Below are 21,377 nucleotides of genomic sequence, written 5' to 3' on the forward strand. Positions count from 1 at the left end.
TAATATGACTATATTCCCATAGTCATCACAATAAGTATTTGTGATTTTGTGAGCCCAGAAAATACATTTTCAGATCAGTGTACCAATTTCATCAAATCAGGATAGAGAATATTAACTCATAGCCTACAGTTAAGTCAAGGCATAGCAATTTTATTTGTAGCACAAATGTGTGTGTGTGTGTGTGTGTGTGTGTGTGTGTGTGTGTGTGTGTGTGTGTGTGTGTGTGTGTGTGTGTGTGTGTGTGTGTGTGTGTGTGTGTGTGTGTGTGTGTGTGTGTGTGTGTGCGCGTGCGTGCGTGCGTGCGTGCGACTCGAGTGTCCTTGGGCAAGACATTTATCTAACTGTTTCAGATGAGCAGGTTGGTGCCTTCCATGGTTGCCTCCACACTGGTGTGTGAATGGGTGAAAGTAATGCACATTGCATGCAAAGCACTTTGAACAAAGTCACTATAAATTGTATAGGCCTAAATGGGAATCAGATGTTACAAAGAAATTGCAGAATTCTTATTATTTCAGGCCGAAGGAAGGAATCAAAGACACGGTGATGATGGCACATGTTACCTTTTGTAGTTTATTAATTAACACTGGGGATCAAAATAAACATACTGTATGTAGACTATGTACAGTGAAACATAATTTTGGAGACCAATTTCCCGGTGATGTAAGAACCACTCAAATGTATCAATGCCCTATTGCAGAAATAGTCTGTTACGTTTTTATTTATTTTCATTTTTTTCCTTGAGTCTACAGTAGACTGCTTTCAGTCGACTAAATATCCTAAGATATTAGTTGACTAAATCTACAGTTGATTTAGTCGATTAAAATGTATTTTGGCAGGCCTTGATTGCCTGATTTTAAACTTATGGGAGGCTTCAGCCTTAATTGTTCAGAGACTGAGTATAAAACAATTTGACTCCGACCTGGACAGAACTGTCCTAATTAGGAGCACAGATCTGGGCTGCCTGCCAGTCTACAAGACAGACTGACACAAACTGGCAAATGCTGTTGTTGAAATTGACTAATATAGGGCATAGCAGTGCATGCCAGTGGGCATAGTTTCCTGGTTTCACTGAAAAATCGGCCATTCATTTATCCCATATAGATTTACAAAAACATATTAATTATTTTAAGCCTAGAATCAAGCCATCCAGGTGAATCATGACCATAAAAACCTTTGATTCTGTGAAAAAAAATGAAAATGAAAACAGCTAAACAAAGAGTATAAGGTAGCATATAATTCAATAATCATTTTTCACAGAATCAAAGGTTTTACGGTTATGAATCACCAGGATCCTGGATGGCTTCATTCTAGGCTTAACATAATTGATATAAATATTTTGTAAATCTCTAAAATCTCTAAAAAAAAAATCTCTAGAAAAATGAATGGATTATTTTATTATTTATGGATTATTATTATTCTGTGGAACCAGAAAACCACGCCCACTGCTATTTTTGGCGGGTAGATCTTGTTGAGCGGATCACTTTGAAAGTAGCCCGTCAAAAAAGTGTGGGCACCCCTGCCCTATACCTTCAAACTTCAGACTAGAGCAGTGGTTTTCAACCCTTTTCCTATAAAGGCCACAATTTGATGACATGTATCCTCTCAGACCCAAGACTAAAGAATATTTTGTTATCGTTGGATACAATTTTGTCCACATTTCCATACTGTATTGATGTTGGTACCATAGGAGAGATTGCAGGCAGACGTTGATCAATTTGGTAACCAATTTCCCATTGACATCCCATACATCCAAACAGAAAAGTCCTATCTGATTGTATTAAACCATGCATGTTAAACTCACCAACATTGCAGCTGAGCTGTATGAAAAGTTTAAATTATCCTTTCTATCTGCAAAGTGATTGTTTCATAAAAAAACATTAGATATGAGAGCTCTCCTGTCAAGAAATTCCTTGCAGGTGATTTTTTTGTGTTGGCGTTTGGAAGCGCTTGTTTTCAGTAAAGCAATGCTGCCTCCTGCATTATGTGCAAATTCAAAACAGGTGGCACGCAGGGCTGTTGAGTGATATCCTACGAGCATTTTGATCAAATATCCTGGGAGGAGATAGATTTTAACTGGTTTCTTATCATTCAAAATGGTGGGTGATCTCAAAGGTCGCCATTCCACATTTGTTCCTCGTGAGGAGACACATGTGTGTATTCAAGTTTTTGCTGGCGGCTAAACGGTTCATGAGCTATGCCTGTTCAAAGTTAGCATTTTTCAATTGAGTGCTATAGCGTTGTGGGCTTCACGTCATCACTGTTTGGCATAGCTGATAGCCCTGTACCTTATTGCCAAGTTTCACAAAACAACAGACTGCATGGTTAAGCCAGAACTGCTTTTTTTGGTGGAAGAAGAAGGAGAAGAAGAAGAAGGATCAGACAAAAACAGACCAAAGTCCCTTCAGGCTTGGCCCCTTAACAAGCCAGCTCTCCCATGCAAGTAACAGACTGCAGCAGCCATGGAGATAAATATTAGATTTTAATAAATAGTAAAAGTACAGCACCATGTTCAATTACAACTACCACAAAACAATATTCCAGGGTACAAGAATATTATACAAAAAATAATCCTCCACATCAAGATAAAAAAATAACCATATAATTATATAAATAAAATAACACTGTCATACCATTGGAACAACACATGAATAAACCTATAGACAAATGTGGGAAATATTTACAATGTTTACAACATGTTTACATCTGTATTGTACATATTCATGTACAATCTTACACACAACAAGGAGGACACATGGGTGATTTTTGGGGGCCACCACAACTGAATGGTTAAAGAGGCCATCTAGGAAAACCGAAGGTCCCCCACGATTTGTATGTGTCGAAGTGTCCCTGAGCAAAACTCTTAACTCTGAACCCCTCCTGCACTGCTCCTAATAGTCAGGATGAGTAAATAAGCAAATGTGAGCAAAACAATACCACAAAGAAGTGGGATATTGTTAATATTCATTCATTTGTTCATTCATTCGTGTGCTATTTACAGAGGGGGAGTACGTTTTATTCATAAAAAATTAAGACATGAACCGTGCTGTACAACAAAGTACAACAAACCTATATTCTACCATATATGATGTGAAATTTACAATAAACTAATAAAACAGCTGAATGAATGAACTGGTTCAGCTGCTTCGGCCACTGTTTCTCAGAGATATACAGCAAAATTCAGTGTCTCTCTTCCAATGTAATGAAGTGGGACGCCGCGCGTTCATTCTACAGATTTGTCTGCTAACAGTGATAGTTCATCAGTTCTGGTGTCTCTCTGTAAATCGTGTAAAGCACACTTACCCTTAGTTCTGGCCATTATCATTCAACTAAAGTAAATACACATGATTTGAGGTTACATCATGATTAAAATACAAGATGAATCCTATTGTATCCTGCAAATGCTGTGATTGTTTTAACGGTATCTTCTGGAGAGCATAGAGTTTAGATCCCATAGCCCGAGTAGATGGTCAGTTGCAGAATCCACACATCACTTGTTCTGACAAAATACTTCCACAAAGGATCCACTTGATGTGACCTCACTCCAAGCTCCACGGGGAGCCTCCTCTCTTCCTCATCTCCTCAACAAGTCAATTACAAACTGAAAAGTCCTTCAAGATGGCAGAACTGTCTGTACCGTGGCTGGAGAAAAGAGGAGCGAGGACACAAAAATGCAATACTGAGGAAAAAACATCAGTATATCTGTCTGTCTTTCTATCTGTCTTTAGCGGATCTCAGGTCAGTAGTAACAGGGTCATGTTGTATAGTTTGATGTAACATTAAAGCCAGCAGACCAGCTCTGTTAGTCAAGGCTGTTCTCAGGTTCCTTTCCTGTTCAAACAACTCATCCAGTTTATACCACTGCAAGAGAGAGAAAGAGAGTGAGAGAGTGAGAGGCTGGCAAAACCTCATCAGACACAAGTTGTCAACATATTTAACGTATTATAATTATGAAACGTAATCTCTCAAGATAGACTGCTGATTGGTTAGCAACTTCCCAGATTGTTATAAACTATAAAAATGTGCTCCTCAAAGCACAGGTCTCTGCTAGGGTGGGTTTCCAACCCAGGGCCTGCAAACTTTGATGGGATGGGATGTGAAACATCAAACTTCTTGATCACACAAACCTAGAGATGAAGTGTACCGATTTGTGTGAGTTTGAGGGGATGATGTTGTGATGTCACTATATCACAGTTTTTTCATTGACTGTCAAGGTTTCAGCCTTCAGGAAGAAACCCTAAATACAAAGGGAAGACAACATTGCACATAACAACCACTCCAAGGGGTCTAATGAAGTACTGTCACCTCATAAACACATGAAAAACTGGAGAAAACAAATGTAAAAAAAACACGGCACACCATCTTTAATAAAGTTTCATTGTATATTAATTCATGTTTTGTTGTATTGTTGTCCTACCACTCTGACTCTCTCAAGGTCGACTTCAGCTCGTCTGAGTTTTTCCCAGCAGTAATGTTTGTTACATTTCCTCTTCGACACGCGGCAATAATCTCCAGTCGCCTCAAACACATCTTTCACTAACGGACAGCCACACACCTCGTCTACTGGAACCTGCAGACACACACGCACGCACGCGCACGCACACGCACGCACGCACACACACACACACGCACACACACACACACACACACACACACACACACACGCACAATCATTTGTTTATGTCTACTTCTTGGACAAATACCCACACACCCTTCAGGGGTACAAGACGAAGTAACAGCGTCTTCGTCATATTTGGCGGCTACCGATAAGTAAAAGAGATTGCACAGAATTGTGCAAGCCGTTTAGCTGCTTTTTTGGCATCCCAAGTTGTTAGAAGCCTCTTACAACCAACCTATGTACTTTTCCCAGGCTGCATTGATAAACACAAGTAGATTGCACCTAACACACACACGCACACGCTCACACGCACATGCGCACGCTCGCGCACACACACACACACACACACACACACACACACACACACACACACACACACAGGGCGGACGTACCATTGGGCTAGGGTGGGCTATACAGCCCGGGGCCTCATTTTTTTAAATGATTTGAAATTGTAAAGTATTGCAATCCAATTCAAGTGAGATTTATGTTTAGTTATTGTACATTTAATATTATAGTTAAAACATTGAGAGCTTCTGCTCTGCTGTCTGCACTGCAGACAGTGACGCTGTGTTGTGGAAACCCCTGCCAATGTCGCTGTGCATGGCAGCCTGCATTCAGCGACTAGTCTGTCTGTCTGTCTGTCTGCCTGCCTGCCTTTCTCTTTTGGGGGGGCTGGTTACCCCAAATTACAGCGAAATTAGAACAAAATATGCCAATTATTTTCCGGTTGCGCGGCAAAGCACCGCGCAGCTCAGGGGTGGCCCAGAAATGTTGTCTAGCCCAGGGGCCCTTGGTAGGGTAAATCCGGCCCTGCGTGACACACACACACACACACACCATGTGGGCAGACATCTTCACCAACAGGAGGTTTGTGTGATACGCATGTTTGGAGCATGTGAGTGGAGCTGAGCAGAGCTGTGCGATTTTGTAACCACATTAGATGTTTAGTCTAGCGTTCTGTGATGACATGAAGGACAACGTCGGGAGTTGACCCTCTCCGAAAATGTATACTAACAGGCGACATAGTTGACTCACTTCTATTCTTGGAATTTCGGCAGCTCTCAAGTGGCAGTGGAGAGTGCACAAACAGATTTTGATTTTACACTTCCACTTCATGAAAGATATTAACACCAGATGAGCAGAGCTCTGTGAAGATCACAGCAGTCTGTGTATAGGCAGCATACACATGTTTCTTGATTATTGATTCTGAGGCTACAGCTGTGTCACACAATTTATTAAACTCTCAGCAAATACACCGTTGTCATCTGCTGAAGAGCTGGCTATGCAGTTACAGAGACTAAAGCGAAATTGATTTAATGGATTTCTGGAGTTGTCAGCAGAGCCAGAGGGAGGAGGTCAAAGAGTTCAGGGTAAATCAACTGTCCGTGATGGACAGTGTGATCATCGCATCAGTGGACTACAAACAGCCCCTGCAGCGACACTACAATGCAGCTCCTTGTTTTCCTTTTTGGGAGGAGTGTGAGTTGAGTGTAAGGGCAGCCTCCTGAGGGTCTAGTAGTGGCTCTCTCTGCTCTCAACTCAGCTCACATCCTCTCATGTCTTCCTCTCATCCTGGCTGTGTCTCTACTAGTGGAAACACCTCTTACAGTCAGGATCAATCTGGTCCAAAAATAGCTTCAAAACAATATGCTTTTATTGAACAAAAATAAGTCCTGCAGCATGCTATTCGGCCACTCACGCAGTAGTGCAAACACCTGCGACACCTGTGCTCATCATACCCCTAAGTCAACTGCTTCTCATTTGAAGTAAGGAAAATAATAAAGAAGTACTACTTCCCATTCTAGACTACGCCGGTCTATCAGAACACCACAGAAACCATTCTCAAACCTCGTAATGTATTACATAACTCACTATGCAGATTCGTACTGAGGTGCCCATACAGAACACACCACTGTTCCTTATACAGTTCACTTGACTGGCTGCAGCCAAGAAGACAACTTCACTGGTACCAATTCCTCTTTAAATGTGTGCACCTCAACTGCCCTCCATAACTGAAACTCTTCAGGTAAGGACTCGTCACTGGTACTATATACACATCCCCATACCCACTTAGAAATACTCAACATCCCTACTTTGCTATTCCCAGAAGAATATTCCCTGAACCCGGACGCAGGTCATTCCATTACAGAGCTCCATTTGACTGGAACAATCTTCCTCTTTCTCTCAGATCTGTGACCTCTCCTGGCCGCTTCAGGACCTCCCTGTTCACACCTCAAAACAACCTGTTCATGCCACTAACACTGTACTGCTGTTTACTTCTGACCCCCGTTTCAAGTCACTGTACTGTACTCTCAATATGCTTGTCCAGAGAGAGTTGGGGGGATGGGGGAGTGGGTGGGAGAGGATGAGCAAGCTAACTGTACCTGTACATGTCTGTACTGTCTATTGTGCACTGTCTATTTGTGTAACTGCACTGTACTGTATGCAATGTTTTCCCTGTGTATGGGACCCCCTCTAAAATGAGATGCTGCATCACAAGGGGCCTCTTTCAGCGCCACCTGGTGGTCACCAGTTTAGGCTTTGGTTGCCAATTCGCCCATTATAAAAAAAGAAAGAAAATGTAATTCTATTATGCATGTAATGTGCATGTCATCACTTGTACACCAGATTAGAGGAATTTTCAAAATATGGAAATTTCAAAATATGGATATAAAAAAAATAAACTCGTCTTATCGTCCATGGCAATCAGTGCATAATTGGATTCAACTCATCAAAGGTAGAGTAAGTGATTTCACTTAATTCAAATATCACTTATTTTTTTGTTTTGTTGTGATAATCCTCTCTACTATAGAGTGTGCTGACCATATAAGGAGTTCCTCCCTGTCCCCAGTTAACCCCTGGGGGTCAAAAAACCTTAGGTTTCGTTTTTGACTCTCTATCCTGATTGGACGAAGGCTTAGGTCCCACAGCCAAAAACGAAACCTAAGGTTTTTTGAGTGAAATCACTTACTCTACCTTTCTGAGCAAAAATAATTCTGAGATGGCTTACCTTGGGGTCTCTGGAATGTTCCGGACAGAGAACCTGTAGTCTCTTACAATACGTTTTACTCTGGGGGTTATAAACATCACAGAACAGTCTGGTCGCACTGCAGGGAGACAGAGAGACAACAAGGGACACAATGACAGATGAAGAGAGAACTTGAGAAGCAGATTTTATTAGAAAAGCAGGGTCCAACATAAAAATTCAATAAAAAAAATGTTATTTAAAAAAAGAAAAGAAAAGCAGGGTCCTACATTGAAGTTAAGCAGCCATGTACAGAATGTATATTTGAGTCTGTTCTCTTGGCTTACCCTTCTATGCGTGTTGGGTACATGGAACCAAACGATGTTTGACTCTCATACTGAAAACAACAAACAGTCAGGATGAGCACAACACTGAAGACATAACAGATTAGTATTTTATTTTACATGAGATTTCAACTTTAGAGTTAAGCAAATCCTTCGAAATGTATTACACAATTTTAATGCTTTCTGTAAAATAACACTTACTAACCTTAGCGTAGCATCGTTCCATGTGTCGCAGCGCCACCTTGGGGTTGACGGGGTGACTACAGGAAACACAGAATATCTGAAGGTCTGTGTCATCTTCTCCCTCGTTCACCTGAGGGGTGGAGAAGGAGAAAGAACAAAGCAGAACGAGTCAGATAAAGGGAGACATCAGAGGTCACGTCAGAACATCTTTCAGCGGACGCAGATGTTTTCTATTGGACTGGGTTCTGTAAGCGGCAATGGCCATGGCAGAACCTTATTTTGCCATTTTGTATATGTGTATATTTTATAACCTGTGTGTTGGGCTGTTGAAAGGTCCACCTGTGACCAAGATTCAGTTCCTGGGTGTAGGCACTGATATTTTGAGATAAAATGTACTGATATTTGATACTCTAAGTTCTAACAGATGATCTTGAAACTTTCCCCTGTACACACCTGCTCCCATGGATGCAGGTGCAATTCTTTGTCATTCTTCCCCAGGACAACACCAAGCATATCAATGCTGAACATGACCAAATAGTTAGTCTTACTGTCTTACTGTATGTGACCATGAGGATGATGCTTCCTCATCTTCAATTTAAATGAGGTACCCATGATGAATATAATCTGTTCATGGGTGAATACAATCTGTCCTCTAAGAAATCATGTGCCTACAGTATTTGTGTCATACTCGACTTAGCCAGTTAGTTATTGATGTTTTTTGATACATTATTAACTGAGTTATACAGCCTTACAACCATTTGTTAACAATGAAGAGCAGATGGCGATGGATAACAAAAATATTTTACATGCATTATCAAGACTCTCTCTCTCGCTCTCTATCTCTCTCTCTCCTTGCCTCCTCATCCTGTTGTACTTGTTGTTGTTTGGCCTTGGCAATGATTCCCTCCAGTTCATGGAATTTCTTCTCCATGTTTGTGAGTCGTATCCTGGCGTTGTGTTGTTCTCTACGGATACGCTCCAGCTGTCTCCTCCCAGTCTCCTCAGCAACGCATGGACTCTGCTGCCATTGCTGGATCCTCTGTGGCAATATCTCATAGATTCGACTGGAATAACAACAACAATAATAGCATTATTACCACCAGTGAGACGCCTGAGGGTGGAGAAGTGACCTCGCCCTAAAGGGTGAGGTTGCGTGCACGCATCCACCTGGGTGATAGCAGACTGCTGGGCAGATCAACATTTGGAATGAATTCTGTACTGGCAATATATGGAGCGTGTCTTGAGTGTACAGAGTTTGATGAGGTCAGATCAACATATGGAATGTCAGCTACACTAATAACTTTGGAGCGGGCCCGTCTAGAGTTTGAATTGGACAGATATCAGTCAAAAGAGGGACATCGAAGAGGAAGGACGGGTGGGAGTTGATCAACATATGGAATGTCAGAACAGGTCAGCTCCATATATGCAGATCTAGGTGATGATCCAGTCTTCTCCATGTATGGCTAAACAGGGTTTGATGAGATCAGTGTCGTGATCTTCATACCGGTATATGGAGGCGGCCACATACGAGAGTATCAGAAGGCGTGACGGACTGGCGGCCATATATGGTGGCGTGGTGGGACTATGGTGGGACTATGGTGGCGAGAGGGACGGACTGGCAGGTTTTGCAGGTTTTCATAGTAATCTGCGACCTACGGTTGCAATTACTTAGTCTTAATTTATTATAACAATAAAAAAATTAATTAAAAAAACATTTTCCCCAAAAGATAAAAAAGAATATGTCTCCCTCACGTATTATAAGGACAATATCAGTCACCAGCACCAAGGACGGGTGTTTTCTTTTTTTAAATGTTTTTTTTATGGCTTTCGCCTTTATTTTATAATTTTATAGAGGAGGGACAGACAGTAGGCTGACAGGAACTGGGGAGAGAGATGGGGGGGTGACATGCAGTAAAGGCACATCAGGATCGGGAGTCGAACCCGCGGCACACTGCCAGACTGGACTACCAGCCAAGGTGCCTGGACCGCTGAGCCACGGCCCAGAGCCAAGGATGAGTGTTTTCAATGCGTGTCTGATAAAATAAAATAAAAACACATCAAATATCTAAATACTGAATCAAGCAACTTGAAAACTGACTCTGGGGTGCTCACAAAAGCCTGAGTAGACGTTAAAATGACCCCAAACATGTTTGAAAGTGAAACATCCCCTTTAAGAGGAACAGAAGTAGTAACAGTTCAGAGTAGCAGAGGATATACTAACTTGGCAGCTAGCTTCATGCCACAGTCGTCAGAACAGTACTTGGAGTTGTTTCTAGCAACCACGACGCAACCCGGACCGAGGCACTGTCTCACGGCTCCTACTCCTCCTCCTCCTCCTCCTCCTCCGACCTCCTTCCCTCCTGCCCCTGCTTCTCCTCCTCGCTCGCTGTGGCGAACTCGCTCCCTGTGGCGCTGCTTCTGTTTGTGGCGGCGAACTTTCACTTCCTCCTTTGTGACAGACAGAGACTTCTGAGGAAGAAAGGAGAGGTGTACATTTAGGACATTCTGATCGCACTGAAGTCAGTGTGATCAGTTGTGTGTGTATGTGTGACGTGTATGTGTACCTTCTTATCAGATTTCCTTTCTCGTCTCTTAACGTGTTTGACCTTGACGGCCTTCTTCCTCCCAGCATCATCATCCTCGCTGTGCCAAACCTGCAGAGACAGACAGACGGACTATCAGAGCTATAAGGGACCCTTGTGTCAAGCATGCACAGACACAAAGTTATGCTAAATAATGCTAACAAATACATTTTTACCTTTTAACTTTTTTCCAACTTCAAAACCCACCAAACTCCCACCTCGACAAATCAATCAATCATCCAAAAAGTGTAAATATTCTAGTATAGTTTTTCATTATATCAGTGAAAGCCCCACTGTGTGCTAAATTATGTGTTTCCTTTGTGTTAGAGTCAGACACTGAAGAGGAAGTATTACCATTACCATGTCCTTGTAGCCTGCTGCCTGGTACTGCTGGTAGAGTTCTATTTCACTGTCGCTGAACGCATCGTCGTCGTCGTCCTCTGACAGATGGCCCGCCCCTCTCCTCTGGCTGCCCCGCCCCCTGCCACCGGCCCCAACAAACTCCTCGTCCTTGACACGCAACATCTTCTACTCACACGCGCACGGTCACGCATGCGCTAACACGCACGCATGCACGCAGGCACGCACACACACACACACACACACACACACACACATCCATACTTGAATAACTTTTTTTCCCCTTCTCCATGATATAATTTGTTTTTGCCAATATTTGTCAAACACCCCTTTTTCAAGTAAATGATGATGATGATTTAAAAAAAACTGAAACTATGGTAACTAAATTTCAACATGATGAAATTTCTTTTCTTAAATATGTCTTTTTTTTTTACGGACACTGGTATTTTGGATCAAGTTCAGACAGAAATGTACCGCCATGAAATATATTTGCAGCTGAAACTAAATGATGGCACCAAAAATGTTATAATGAGTATAGGTTAATTCACTTCCAAGGGAAAAGGCCCGCTCTACTCAGACAGTCTTATAAAGTTTGAGGCGTGTGCTGGGTGCAGATTCAAAGAGAACATAATAGAAAATGAATAGTCCTCTCAGTCGAGTAAGAGTCTTTGTTTAATAATGATAGTGCTCCACAGCAGTGACGAAGGCCTGTGCGCCGAAACGTGTCTTACTCGACTGTCTTACTCGACTGTCTTACTCGACTGAGAGTGCGGATTTTATTCATTTTCTATAGGTTAATTCAACCAGAAATGTAGACGAGGTGAAATGAACAGTGCTTTCTGGTAGAGGTTGTACTCTGGATCTAACTTCACACTAGTTCACAGCGTCTCTACTAATGAAGGTAGCACTGACACTGGATAAAATATAAAAGTGGTTTACAGTGTGTGTAGAATCTGTAGATGATGTTGAACTGACCCTAGCTCTGACTTCACATTGCCGGAGTCGACATTTCTGTCGGATCTTGTTGGGACCTCCAAACTTCTTCATATCTTTACAGAAATCACACTGAGCGCAGTCCTCTGTCCTCAGACATGCCTCGCACTCCCCACACATCCTGGCAGAACGCTTTATCTACAACAATAATATTAAGATTGGTTATTATAAGTATCATTTTGTGCTGATTTGAATCAAAACATTCTGAAATGAATAAGGAAACATACATCCAAACATAGTAAGCCGCAGGTGCCAGTCATAGTAGCAAGGGTGAAAAAACAGCAGCAAATTTGTTGCGACACAAAACCCCAAATCATATTTGATATGTTGTATAATAGTGCTATCTTTTATTATCACATGACTATTTACCATTATTACTTCACTCTTCTTCTTCGCTTAACCCATTTAGGCCTGACGTCGAAATTAAAAAAATGTCTTCTAAATCATGACAGTTTTCTGAAATACCTATGTTTCTACCTATGTTTCCAAATTTGCGGCACGATTGTTCAAAAATAGCAGATCAGCCCGAGCCTGACAGTGTGCCACGGGTTCAACTCCCGATCCTGACGGCCATTACTGCATGTCACTCCCCTATCTCTCTCCCCCATATAAGGCTACTGTCTGTCCCCCTATAAAAAATATAAAATAAAGGCGAAAGCCGCAAAAAAAAAACATTTATATCAAGACGATATCAAAACCTGATGGATAACTGTTATTACAGATCGAGCTAAAGAGCGTAGTAATTTAGTTAATACGTTAATTAGTCAATTAGCCACTTAAACCCCAGCATCCATATTTGTGGAAAAACCTTTGCAGAAAATAAATAGCAGATCTTTCTCAACGCGTCACATTGTGGCCATATAGGCCTAGGGTGTAAGTGGTTAGTGAGCAACCTGTGATCCTCGTCTTCTTTCTGTCTTGGGGTGAGCGATGGCGTCATCATCTAGCCCCGCCTTCTCCTCATTCTCAAGCTCTCCCTCCTTCTCCTTGGGTTTCTTGGTACGGAACTTAACCTCCAGGGAGCCATCTTTATCTGAAATACATTACGAAATTTTGAAATACACTTCAAGGTGCTCGCCTGGCGCAGTGGTAAAGTCCCTACCCACCACCACTAAGGTTGTGGTTTCGAATCCACAGTGGTGCAACCGGCTTTGTCGGGGGTCTACACAAACACAACTGGCCCATGTTCGGGGAAGGGAAGCCGGGTGGAGAGGGTGATAATTGTCATTGCAATGAAGTACTCCTAAAGGCTGTGACCCAGTCCCAGCCCTACATCCTCCTGGTGGAGGCTCCTCACTGGCAGGTCAGACAGCAACAGTGACAACACAGAAATGTGTGTGGGGAGGAATCAATTGGTATAATTTCTAAATTAGGGAGAGAAAAAAGGGGGTAAAAATATAATTGGCTAAAATACATTTCAAACTTTCCATTAAATATGGTTAATATATTATAAGAGAGATTTAAACTAATAAAGGCTATCCTAAGCTATGCCTTGAGCAAGGTGTTCTCAACAGTATCAGCAGCCCCCCACCCTTTCCATCAATAAACACTATTCTGGGGCCTCATGCATAAAACTGTGTGAAGAATCTAAGCACATTCTTACTTCTTTTATTTTATAAAACCCCCTGGGGACCCCGCACGAAGTTGCACCACTCACTTCACACGGGTGTCGTTTTTTTTAGACACGTCCAGGTTTTTGCTGGGTCAAACAAGGGAATCACGTGATGTTGATCCCCGTCTCCTATTCACTCTTACTAGCACATGACATATGTGTAAGCAGGAGAATGGTATATTATTTCGTAAGATATTATTACGTAAAATGTACCTCTACAGGAGTGACAGTACCAGACCCTGATGGACTTTGCTGTTCTCTCAGAGATTCCAATACATTCTCCATGAAACCATTCATTACAAGAATCACAGCCACTAGAGGGAGAGAGAGAGAGGGAGAGAGAGAGAGAGAGAGAGAGAGAGAGAGAGAGAGAGAGAGAGAGAGAGAGAGAGAGAGAGAGAGAGAGAGAGAGAGAGAGAGAGAGAGAGAGAGAGAGAGAGAGAGAGAGAGAGAGAGAGAGAGAGAGAGAGAGAGAGAGGACCATCAGTACGCTGTATGAGAGAGACAGGGACATGACTGGAGACAGAGACCAAGTGACAATAAACTGATAGAGAGATCTGTGGTTTTACATCATGAAGCAGTTAATATCTGGTTTCCTGCAGACACAGTAGACAGGTGAATGGCTGGTCTTCTTCGTGGACAACTCTTCTGCTTGTTCTGGTTTATCTTTATGTTCTCCTCCTCCGGCTCCTGCTCCTCTCTCTAGGTCGTCCTCTCCTCCACCTCCACCTCCACCTCCACCTCCACCTCCACCTCCACCTCCACCTCCACCTCCACCTCCTCCTCCTCCACCTCCACCTCCTCCTCCTCCTCCTCCACCTCCACCTCCACCTCCACCTCCACCTCCACCTCCTCCTCCTCCTCCTCCTCCTCCTCCTCCTCCTCCCCCTCCTCCTGCTTCATTCTCCAGAGGAGCTGGCTCTGCCCCGGTCGCCTCCTCGTCCTGTCACACAGAGTCACAGACACAAGAGAAGAGAGACAGACAGAGAGAGAAGACACAAAGAAAAGTCATATATTAATATAAACAAAAGAAAAATGGGAGGGATAGGGAGAAAAGCCAGGCAGACGACATGCCAGCCCAAATATCAGGGTATATCAATCAACTCAACATATAGAAAATAAATCAGAGAAACAGATGCATAGATAGGCCTGGCATACCGTGAATGAACTAAGGTTTAAACAATTCTATTCCATTCGTTTACGTGAGAAAAATCCGCTTTTATAATGTTCTGGTTGAAGGGGATTGTGATCAGGTTCAGGAGGAGAGGATGCGTCAGTCTGCAGATGCAGAAAATAAGGGATGCAGAGAGAGAGAGCGTCAGTCTATTCTACTTACCATCAGAAGCCAGGGACGTAGATTTAAAAGAGCTGCGAGAGAATGGACGCTCCAATTTGAAGAAATATGAGAATCATGTATTCTGCGTTAATTCCACATTTGACATTTGTTGTGATTTCAGTGATTTCTTTCTTCTTTTTTATCAGGATTCGTATGGTTCCGCTCACTATCTTCTTCTACGCTCCAGTGTTTAGAGTGTTAGCCGGTGTTACACCGCCCCCTACCGTGGTAAATCTGTATATCCGACCGTGCATGTTATGGTAACCATATCATGGTTGTGAATGTGAATATTATTTATATTAGCACGTTTTTTTTTCACGTTTCCCTCTGAAGCATAGCCTACGGTGAAGAAAATAAACAAATAAACAAACAAACAAACAAACACACAAATAAACAAATGGCAGTTTTCCTTTCACTGCTGTTTTTCTTGTGCGATCAAAAATAAATATAGGCCTAATAGAGATTGGGACATATTGTCCAACAGAGAGATGGGGAATTTTGCCCGTGGACTAGAGGAAACGGAGGTCGTGGTCATTGTTGATGACGCAGACCCGAGCCCCCCTCCACACACACACACACACACACACACACACACACACACAGTCTCTCACACGCACGCACGCACACACACACACACGCACGCACGCACGCACACACTGCCGCGCGCACAACGTGGTGTAATGGCAGGACAGTTTGTTATGCTATCATGACATGCGAGGATCTACGTGAAAAGTTGAACAGACCAGAGTCACCAGACATAAATAAATAGAAAGACGGGAAGCGTTAGACGAGGTAAGCCTTTATTTTTATTTTATTTTATTAAAGGCTAAATATCGAGACTTTCCTATATCATTTTTATTTTGGGAACTTTTAGTTCGAAACTTTTTTTAAGGTCCCATGTCGTGGATTTAATCCACTTTATTGATTGATTGATTGATTGTTTGATTGATTGAATACTATTATCTAGCAGTTTGCAGAAAAAAAAGCACATGGAAGTATAATTCAATGCAAGGTGAGACTATAGCAGCTAGAGGAATTATAAACCCAAGAAATACTTTTCCATTGTGGGGTGCTTAGGTGCTAAGGGGGTCCTTATATATAATTCATCAAAACAATAATGACAGACTATAGCCTACAATAAGTTATTTCCAAAGATTTTCTCACTACTAATAGCCTATTCATTATAATATTTTTTATTGTTTAATCAAGTAAGAATTACCCTTCTGTTCATGTTACAGGACAGACAGACAGACAGACAGACAGACAGACAGACAGACAGACAGACACAAGTTTGAATTAACATCTTAAACAACAGAGCTTTGTTTCCAGATATAGGAACACCCTTTGCTTACATGTTTTATTTCACATCATAGTCTATTAAGTGGTTGTTGTTGAACATTGATAAAAATGATTGTCTAAAAAACTATAGCATATTCATGTGGTCTAACACACGTGCTCTGTACACTGTGTTCTCTTTCCTCTCTGCAATGTCCAAGTTGACTGACAGGTGTGGGAGAAAGACAGGATTTGGCTAAATGGAAATTACATCACAGGGCAGCATTAATGTTAGCGAAGGTGGGGCTTATAAATTACTGGACGAATCAGAATGCGTCACCAATCAACCAATGGCCAATGGGATGCTGCCAAATCACACAGGTGAGAATGTCAAATAGTTGAGCGGAGTCCCTCAGCAGGGCTCTATCCTAGTGTATTGTGGGTAAAGCTTTATCTGAAAATAGCGATCAACAAGCAAACGAGCTTGTCGATCTGATATTTTCTGCAAAGCATTTCCCACAATACAGATGCTGGTGTTTAAGTGGTTAAACACTCCACTGTTTAGTCAATGTGTGAAGGATTCCTATCTGAGAAAACGCTAGGTTCAATTCTGAACACTCTTTTTGGGATAAAGTCTAATTTTCAGCATTCACTGGAACGGAAGCCGCCAATGATGAACCTAATCAGTGCATAGCACACAGACAGCACTTTATTATAGTAGGATATAATAGAACATGCAATATTATATTGTTTTATATTGTGTATTCTCAATATACAGTATATCACTTTGAGGTACAATTTATGTATAAAATGTATATGAAAGGGGTTATTTAATTTGTTCTCTGGTTTCTACAATCCCAAATAGAGGAAATAAGCCCTCCTTACTCTGACAGGCTGGAGAAAGGGGACAGCGGCGACGAAGGTTTAATGGACAACACTTTCCCAGATGATGATATCTCACGGCTCCTCCCCGACTGCACACCATTATCACGGCCCAGCAAGAACAAAGGTAACCATCAATTTAGCTGAATAGAAGAAACATTAACCCATTAGACCTGAGATTGAGATCAGCTAGCTAACTGACAGTGAATAGACTGCAAACTGTCAGTTGAGTGAAAACTGTCAGTTAATAGACTGAAAACTGTTAGTTAATCTTTAAAACCATCATTGTAAGAAAAGCAATGTCACTCTCTTTCTCTCTCTCTCCTTGTATGTCCGTGTATCTCTCCGTTAGACTCTATCAGTGAAGACAGAGTTTTACCTCCAGCTGTCTGCACTCCGTCTCCCTCCATCCCTCTTCCTCTCCATCCTCTACCTCTGTCTCCCTCTGTACGTCCTGACGGCTCCGTCACCTCCTCGCCTCCCCTCCAGCCAACCCCCTGTCACAGACACCTCCCTCACCATAGCCTTCACCGTCCCAGAGACAATCAGAAGCGACTGTCTTCTGGAGCCAAAAGCCACGCGTCCTTGAAGACAGACTCCGCCCACCACATCAAGGAAGTGGCGAGGGACGGTGAGTCGCATCATATAGTTTAAGGTTTATGTTCAGTTTTTCACATATGCAATTAAGCAATGTACCCGTTAAGTAATGGTTCCAATAATACAGCACACAAGTTCTTTAAAAATTCCATACCTTTGAGTAAAGATCAATGCGGAAGGAGGTAATAAGGTGGCGAATTTGAAAGAGGATCCAAGGCAGCTCTGTGCAGTTGAAGTAGAAAAATCCTTTATTTCATTAGAATGTATGCGTTTGGGCCTGCATGGGGCTCAAACGCGTTGGTCGGTTTTTTTAAAACTCTTTAAAGTTCACCACCTTCTTACCTCTTTCCACATTGATCTTTACTCAAAGGTATATAACTCGTGTGCTATGTTACGCAATAAATTGAGTACGGAAATGGACAATTATTTGAATCGAAAATTCCATTGGAATCAAATATGGAACCAGATCCTCTCATGACATAACTGATCTTTTCGTGCAAAAGTAAAAAAATAAAAATAAAAAGGATAAACAGAATAAATCTCCTAGCTAACGAGGTGGTTTAAGTTTGTAACTAAGCCAATAGATTTGCTTGAACAGTACATAAATCCACACCCTCACTACGTTAATACCTATTGACTGGCACAGTAACAGTATCACAATTAGCAGCGTTTCTGTGTGTGGGTTCTGTGTGCTAAAATCAATCTTCATCCAAATGTGCAAAGTGACCACGTGCAGATGTACAGTACAAAGCAACAATATCAATCTATGTAGACTATGTGTCACATATAGTAGCCTACAGTACATAGCATGAGGAGCATTTCTCAACAATGAACATAATACTAATTGTTTTATGTTACTGTATGTCTTATATCATGACTGAATACATTCCCTACCACAGAGGTTCTGCCTTGGCCTACTGGGTATCCAAAGTTTCATGCTGAGTGGTTTGGTCCAGCAGTGCCTGAAATTAGCTGCTACAGTAACTAGCTGTTTACTTTTGGACAAACCTGTCCATTAAACCTGTCTCCTCACACTCCTCACACCCAATTCCTGCAGAGGGAAGCTGCGCTGGAAAAACACAGAGGGAGCAAGCAAACAGAGAGGGGATCAAAATATTTTAGCTACTTTTTATTATTTTAGGGTTATTTAAAATTCACTGATCTCCCCTTTTATCATCTGCTTCAACAGCAGTCTTATCTCCCCTCACCACCTGCCTGTCTCTCTCCTCTTATGTGCCACACACACACACACACACACACACACACACACACACACACACACACACACACACACACACACAAACCCACGCACACACACTGAGTGATAACAACTTCCCAGTACGAGGGTAACCCCCACACTAGCCAATCAACAATATAGGCAAACTACAAGCTCGCAAACGTTTTTTAAATTTTGTTTGGCCAATTTGGTATTAAAAAGGTCTTAGAAGCAATAATTCAATTTATAACTTTAGAAATGTGCAGATACCCCATATACACTTATAAGCTGTATGTTGGTTTGTGTACTGTAAACAGGGCCTGCTGTAGAGTGAGAAAACAATGTTGCACATTAAGATAAATCGTTTGGGGACCTGGCCTGTGGGTCCCTACCCACAGTTTTGGGAACCACTGGTCTACTGAATATGACATTATTCCATACTGTCTCTGTCTCAGACTGCTGTGCCCACTGTGTCCTGGCCTGTCTGTTCTGTGAGGTCCTGTCCATGTGTTCTGTCCTGGGGGACTGTCTGGCCTGTGGAGGGAGCGGGATGGTATGCTGCTGCTGCGACGCAGCTGGCTGCTGCTGCGCTGAAGCTGTGGGAGGCATGGCCTGCACAGAGGAGGCGTGCCAGGCAGTGTTGGACTGTGGGATAATGGAGGACTGCTGTGGCTCCTCGGACTGCTTGGAGGTCTGTCTGGAATGCTGCTCCATCTGCTTCCCCTCCTAGGACAATCCGAGCATGCATCACTGACTGTTGTCGCATCATCACTGGATGTGCACCCTGCGTTCCATTATAGGTTGGAAGTACCCCCGGATTCTAGATTTCTTTTAATGAAACAGCTCTTTAGATTGGAGTTCTTAGTCAGGCGCTGCGGCATGTTTTCTCAAGCTCAACATTGCTTTACAAATAACTTTTTAGTAAGGTTTTCAGTATGGTACCATGTTAGATCAATCAACACACGGAAAGAGTTGGCTCAACCTATTAAAATGATAAGCATTTTTTAAGTTAGCATCCGGGTGTGGCAGAGGTAAAGTTCCTTCCCAACACTGTCCTTCATAATTCACTCTTTCTTTGTCAAGTCCCACCCGTGGTCCGCCCCTCTACCGTGCCCATTAGTTGCTACTAGGTTGGACAAAAATCCTCTTTTCTCTATCCACTATCATTGAACAAAACGTGTTTTTCAGTGTCTGGCATAACATGGATAGTGCAATCAGGTAATAAGTGATGCAGGGAGAGTGATCTCTGTTGCTGCATTAGCGACTCAGGACCCACAGGTTGGTCAGAGAATGTGCGTGTTCCTCCGCATGTGTTATGTCCTCCAGGAGAAACTCCTCACTGTCAGCTGAGAAGCGCCTGGGGATTTTCTACACACTCCCCAAGACAAACTGTCAGCAATGACACGGACTAACTGGGAATTATAGGAGAAAAAAGTGTTTAAAAAAGAATAAACATAAAAACAATGATAAAGTTGTTGCAGGTGCTTTTTTTTTTTTTTTTTTTCGATTGTTAGTTGTTTTCTTTGGTCGGTAATGACAGCTTTGCAACATCTGGCTTACACAGGGAGGGATCTCTACATCAAAACAAGGAAATAAGCAGAGCTTTTTTTTCTTTTTCGATTGTTAGTTGTTTTCTTTGGTCGGTAATAACAGCTTTGCAACATCTGGCTTACACAGGGAGGGATCTCTACATCAAAACAAGGAAATAAGCAGAGCTTTGCAGAAAGGTTATTTTAAGTTACTTTGAGTTAAAGTTATTGTCACGGAATGTATAGTCACACTCAGTCATCACGATTATGTGTATATCCAAGATTGGTCCTCTGTCATGTGGCTTTTGTTTTGATGAGAAGGCTGCCTCTCACTGCTGATTCAGAGCAGGCATGTCGGACCCCTGCCGGCCAGGAAGGCAAACTCTGCCCATCCGGTGCATCCATGCCCATCCTAATACAAATGCACCCAGTTAAACAAATGAATGATGATCACAGAGCGATACATGGGAATGGTATATCACTTTCAACTTACTGGAGGTTTTGGTCACATGTCTGTTAGTTTATAGGGAATATTAATAACCCAGAAATATTTGTAGAAATAGAAATACAATCAACAGATCAGCTCAACAGAAGATCCTTCTCAAATAATGTCAATGAAAGAGAATTCCATGCACTGTGGCATACAGTAGTTGTTCAGAAAGTCTACACTACAGTCTACAGTATGTGTGCTGAAACTGTCTTAAGCCTAACCACACTAAAGGGTCACCACCATGCAACTCCTTGGGTCCAAACAGTTGCAAGGAGTTAACGCTAAAACCGTCTCGACCCTTTGGTGTGGTTTGGAACTTTGGGCCACTGAATTCCATGCGTTGAACCACTGGGGTCAACGTGGGTCAACGTGCAACACGACATCACACTGCAGGGACA

At 42.3% G+C, this 21,377-nt stretch overlaps 2 protein-coding genes across 4 annotated transcripts; one reads left to right on the forward strand and one right to left on the reverse strand.

Annotated features, from left to right (window-relative positions):
• Positions 1 to 2,462: 2,462 nt before the first annotated feature.
• cxxc1a (CXXC finger protein 1a) lies at positions 2,463 to 16,221 on the reverse strand (the record flags this gene model as incomplete). Its single annotated transcript, XM_080762818.1, has 15 exons — positions 2,463 to 3,858; positions 4,415 to 4,567; positions 7,626 to 7,722; positions 7,928 to 7,977; positions 8,130 to 8,237; positions 8,964 to 9,171; positions 10,329 to 10,576; positions 10,672 to 10,761; positions 11,050 to 11,217; positions 12,025 to 12,180; positions 12,936 to 13,075; positions 13,868 to 13,968; positions 14,224 to 14,302; positions 14,453 to 14,597; positions 16,210 to 16,221. 15 exons carry the CDS (start codon positions 16,219 to 16,221, stop codon positions 3,712 to 3,714), a joined length of 1,902 nt encoding a protein of 633 aa, XP_080618944.1. The 3' UTR covers positions 2,463 to 3,711.
• Positions 15,595 to 20,431, forward strand: LOC308315831 (uncharacterized protein). Of its 3 annotated transcripts, none has more exons than XM_080764015.1 (5): positions 15,595 to 15,782; positions 16,487 to 16,646; positions 17,159 to 17,274; positions 17,500 to 17,778; positions 19,416 to 20,431. In XM_080764015.1, exons 2-5 carry the CDS (start codon positions 16,597 to 16,599, stop codon positions 19,688 to 19,690), a joined length of 720 nt encoding a protein of 239 aa, XP_080620141.1. In that variant the 5' UTR covers positions 15,595 to 15,782; positions 16,487 to 16,596; the 3' UTR covers positions 19,691 to 20,431. The 3 variants fall into 3 exon arrangements, with proteins under 3 accessions (XP_080620141.1, XP_080620142.1, XP_080620140.1); XM_080764016.1 differs by having other exon boundaries at positions 17,177 to 17,274; XM_080764014.1 differs by lacking the exon at positions 15,595 to 15,782 and having other exon boundaries at positions 16,506 to 16,646; positions 17,131 to 17,274.
• The last annotated feature ends 946 nt before the right edge of the window (positions 20,432 to 21,377 follow it).

Source organism: Protomyctophum bolini (assembly GCF_963924005.1).
Source record: "Protomyctophum bolini genome assembly, chromosome: 5".
In the NCBI taxonomy this organism is placed as follows: Eukaryota; Metazoa; Chordata; class Actinopteri; order Myctophiformes; family Myctophidae; genus Protomyctophum; species Protomyctophum bolini.

Coding starts and splice junctions, on each gene's coding strand:
- LOC308315831 (XM_080764014.1), top strand. CDS start 16,526: ATGGAAATTACATCACAGGGCAGCATTAATGTTAGCGAAGGTGGGGCT. Junction 16,647..17,130: donor GATGCTGCCAAATCACACAG/GTGAGAATGTCA, acceptor AATCCCAAATAG/AGGAAATAAGCCCTCCTTAC. Junction 17,275..17,499: donor ACGGCCCAGCAAGAACAAAG/GTAACCATCAAT, acceptor TCTCTCCGTTAG/ACTCTATCAGTGAAGACAGA.